This window comes from Somniosus microcephalus, unplaced genomic scaffold, assembly GCF_052327205.1.
Source record: "Somniosus microcephalus isolate GS21.2 unplaced genomic scaffold, FLI_Smic_1.0 unresolved_chr1, whole genome shotgun sequence".
Lineage (NCBI taxonomy): Eukaryota > Metazoa > Chordata > Chondrichthyes > Squaliformes > Somniosidae > Somniosus > Somniosus microcephalus.
This window is the reverse complement of record NW_028225179.1, coordinates 33,780,553-33,784,835: the sequence shown is the minus strand read 5'-3', so window position 1 is coordinate 33,784,835 and position 4,283 is coordinate 33,780,553. Positions and strand designations below refer to the sequence as shown.

Below are 4,283 nucleotides of genomic sequence, written 5' to 3'. Positions count from 1 at the left end.
AGGGGAAACAACCTCTCAGCATCTACCCTGTCAATCCCCCTCAGAATCTTGTATGTTTCAGTGAGATCACCTCTCATTCTTCTAAACTCCAGAGAGTATCGGCCCAATCTACTCAATCTCTCCTCATAGGACAACCCGCTCATCTCAGGAATCAATCTAGTGAGCCTTTGTTGCACCGCCTCTAAGGCAGGTATGTCCTTTCTCAGATAAGGAGAACGAAACTGTGCACAAAGAGTAGGAGTGTGGGACTAATTGGAGAGCTCTTTCAAAGAGCTGGCAGAGGCACGATGGGCTGAATGGCCTCCTTCTGTGCTGTATCATTCGATGATTCTAAACTGAATTGTGTTAATGATTATAGCCGCTCACCCTCAAACACAAACGTGCTATAAATGTCAAGGAGCTGTCTGGAAACCATGACCAGTTTCTGTGCTCCCTGATTGAAATGGCTGGTGTCCTGTTTCTCTGGGTAGATCCAGCCCCAGTTACCGGTCACATCTGGATGAAATAGTATCGCATTTACAAAGAGAAAAAAGTCTCTGACGTTTCGGGGTGCACCATCACCAGCCTGAGGGTCAAACTTTACTAAGACTGGGAATCGGGAGAGGGAAAATGGAGGAGGGCAGTGGAGTGATTAGCGCTGATTTGAAAGACATTTTTCAGTTGGATAGATTTTCTGTGCAACGCTATCATGCAAAGGTTTCCATTTCTGTCACCGTCTCCAACATTGGGTAGATTTTTCTTTGAGATCAATAGAAAGAACAAAGATTTGTATTTATAGAACATTCATGGCTTCAGGACGTCTCAAATCGTTTTACAGACAATTAAGTACTTTAACCTGTAGTCACTGTTGATCAGTGAGCATGTGCAGAAGAAAGCAAGGCTGTGATTGGAGGATCGGTGAGTATGCCCGGGGGGAGGAGCCCAGGGAATGCCTCAGAGCCCCGGGAAAGACCAGTTTTAGAAAGTTCAAGTGCTGGGGATTGGAGCAGGCCCAAAATATACGCGGGTATCATGATGCGCGATTAGAGTGCAGCAAGATGTTTAATGACCTCACATAAGTGGTCAACGTCAGTGAAGTCATCTTCAAATGTCATATGTGTACAACTGAACTCACACACTGCTCAATTCACCACCCCTTCACTCACCTATCAGCAATCTCTATCAATCACGACTCATTAATCTAACATTCATACCTTCACCTCAAGCTCTCACTATCACACACTTACAACTGCTGCAAACCTCACACCCAAATCTCACAGCTTGCACACAATGCCACTACTCACCCAAACCGATAGCACGACACTCACTGACAAACTTCCCTCCGTCTTTCAGGAGAAGGTGGTGCGTAACGGGAGGCAGCAGGGGCTACCCGAAGGGGCACAGGCATAACTTTATTTCATCCAGATGTAAACAGCACTTCCAGGGACTCGAGTGATCTGTGACTGGGAACCGGGTCTGGATCCACCCACAGAACCATGACACCAGCAGATTGAATCAGCAAGGACTGAAACTGATTTAGACAGCTCCTTGACATTTATGGCACTTTGTGTTTCAGGGTGAGCGGCTGCAATCATTAACACAATTCAGTTTATGGATCCATATCTCACACCGTCTGTCACCAGAGCGAGTTTGGTCTGGATCAAAGTGCACTGGAATCTCGATCCCTGCCCATCTCCGGCTCCTCCCTCCCTCCCTCTCTCTCCCTCCTGTCACTGTCAGCACGCCACTCGCCAGATTCAATTATTCCCCTCCGCCCTCTAACACTGTTTGTCCTTTATACTGCTCTAGGTTTTATCTCCCTGTGTAAAAGTCGATTGGACAGAGACTAGTTTATAGTAATAATAATTCCCGGAGTATTACAGTGAACTTCATCGGGAAATCGCTGAACTGCGGCTGTTCGGCAGCGCAGTAAACACGGAAACTGAAAGCGGTTTGAATCAGGAAGTGCTGAGTGTGACCATGGCTTCCAGACAGCAGGCCAAGAGTTTGATCGAGGAGGCAATTTGTCCCATTTGTCTTGATTTCTTCACCGATCCGGTAATTCTGGAGTGTGGACACAACTTCTGCCGCTCCTGTATCACAGTGTTGGGAAAACAAGAGGATAAAATCCTGCCCGGAATGTAGAGAGGAGTTTCCGGAAATAAACCTCAGGGTTAATCGGGCCTTAGCGAATCTGGCCAAGAAAGCTCGAAAATTAAAGCTGAATCCGAAAGAGAAGGAAAGTAAACTTCACTGTGAGGAACATCAGGAAGAACTGAAGCTGTTTTGTGAAACTGACAAGAAATTGATCTGTGTGATTTGTAGAGATGCGCGGGAACACAGAGAGCACCGCTTCAAGCCCATTAAAGAAGCTGTTGGAATCTACAAGGTAAAAGGGAGCAGAATTGATCACCTGATTATTTTATCACATTTTCATGGTCTAACACTTTTATTCTGTGATTTTCTCTCCTAATCCCAGGATCAGCTGAAATCTTCCTCAGATTCTCTCACAGAGAAGAAATCGGCGGTTCTAGACACGGAGCGGCGGCAGAAACAGAAGATTTTCGAAATTAGGGTAAATCTCCCTTTGCTGATTTTCGAAACTTGATGCTTTTATTGCGGAAAAAATATTTTTCCCATTTCATTTGGTAGGAACAGTCGAGCAGTCTGCAGACCCGCATCACATCCGAGTTCGCTAAAATGCACCAGTTTCTCAGTGAGAAAGAGCAGCGTTTAATCAGAGATCTCAGGAAACAAGAGGGGGAGATTCTAGAAACAATGGAGAAAAATCTTCGACAGATTCAAGAGAATTTAAATTCTATTCAGGAGAAACTCTCAAAGTTGCAGAAACAGATGGAGCAAAAAGACGAGCTGACATTTCTGAAGGTGAGGATTATATTTCAGTTTAGTTCAGTGAAAGTTCACAGTCACAAATTGACGGGCGAGAATTTTGACATAAATGCAGCATTTTCCCAATAATTCCTCACTGATTTAAATCGATCGATTGTTTTGTCTATCCGGGGCGGAGCTGCTATTTTCACCGAACTAATCGGCCTCCCACAAAATCTACCGGATCCCGGGAATACCTGCAACCTCCCCGGGAATGAGTTGCCGTGATCTTGATATTTAGTCTGTAATTATTTCTGTGGTGCCCAAGTTTAATAATCTCCTGAAACTCACATTCCAATCCAGTTCCAGTCCTATGTTGTGAGTGTGTGGGTGTGTCTGGTAGGGTGGGTGTGAGAGGCACTGTGTCTGGGAGTGACACTGGTGTTGATTTCTAGTATCTGATACGCTAATGAGATTTTTCAACTATATCCTGTTTCTATCAGAAGCATTTAATAATTTTTCGTGTAATTTCTGATGGCCTGTTTTCAAATATGCCGCTCATAGAATTACACAGAATTTTACAGCACAGAGACCGGCCATTCGGCCCATCAGATCAATGTCAGTATTTATGCTCCACACGAGCCTCCTCCCACCTTACTTCATCTCACCCTATCAATATATCCTTCTGTTCCTTTCTCCCTCATGTACTGATCTCGCTCCCTTTTAAATACATCGGTGCTATTCTCCTCAACTTGTGGTAGCGAGTTCCACATTCTAAACACTCTCTGAGTAAAGAGATTTCTCCTCAATTCTCCTTTGGATTCATTACTGACTCTCTTATATTTACGACCCCTCGCTTTAGACTCCCCACAAGTGGAAACATCTTCTCTACATCTGCCCCATCGAATCCTTTCATAATGTTAAAGACCTCGCTCAGGTCTCCTCTCAGTCTTCCCTTTTCTAGAGAATAATCTTTCCTGTTCACTCTTTCCTGTTAGTTGTACCCTCGCAGTTCTGGTATCATTCTTGTAAATCTCTTTTATACGTTCTCCTGTGCTTCTATATCCTTTTTGTAATATCCTCTTTCTACCTGTGTGTGGGCAGCAGTGAGAATTGGGAATTATCAGCAGCTTGGAACAATCTGGGTGTAATTTCTGCTGTCCGGATATAGACGCTCAGTCTCTGTCAACTCAGGTTGTGTTTTATTTATTTCAGGAAGAAACTCGTCAGAAGAGGAGGTAGGACATGCTCTTTACTGAAACTCTGCACAGTTTGGTGAAATAGCTCAGAAAAGTGTTTATGATCAATTTATAACCAATTGTTTGATATTTGCAGGATTAGTGAGGCTGAGAATAAACTGACATTAGTAGATACCGCCCTGACTATCGAAAAATTCAACGTCCCTTTACTATACGCGGTGTGCAGAGAAATGTTGGATGTCATGAACCCAGGTAAAACTCATATAAGTTCCTTTG

At 44.1% G+C, this 4,283-nt stretch overlaps 1 protein-coding gene across 1 annotated transcript; it reads left to right on the top strand.

The window, feature by feature from the left end:
* Positions 1 to 609: 609 nt before the first annotated feature.
* Positions 610 to 4,081, top strand: LOC147094580 (nuclear factor 7, brain-like). Its single transcript, XM_085974225.1, has 5 exons — positions 610 to 728; positions 2,050 to 2,368; positions 2,459 to 2,554; positions 2,632 to 2,865; positions 4,024 to 4,081. The coding sequence occupies exons 1-5, from the start codon at positions 610 to 612 to the stop codon at positions 4,048 to 4,050; spliced, it is 795 nt and encodes a 264-aa protein (XP_085830351.1). The 3' UTR covers positions 4,051 to 4,081.
* Positions 4,082 to 4,283: the final 202 nt, after the last annotated feature.

Excerpts from the sequence above, each read along its gene's own strand:
- LOC147094580 (XM_085974225.1), top strand. The coding sequence starts at position 610 with ATGGAGGAGGGCAGTGGAGTGATTAGCGCTGATTTGAAAGACATTTTT. Across the intron at positions 729-2,049 it reads GTCACCGTCTCCAACATTGG|TGTGGACACAACTTCTGCCG; the intron begins GTAGATTTTTCT and ends GTAATTCTGGAG. Across the intron at positions 2,866-4,023 it reads ACGAGCTGACATTTCTGAAG|GAAGAAACTCGTCAGAAGAG; the intron begins GTGAGGATTATA and ends TATTTATTTCAG.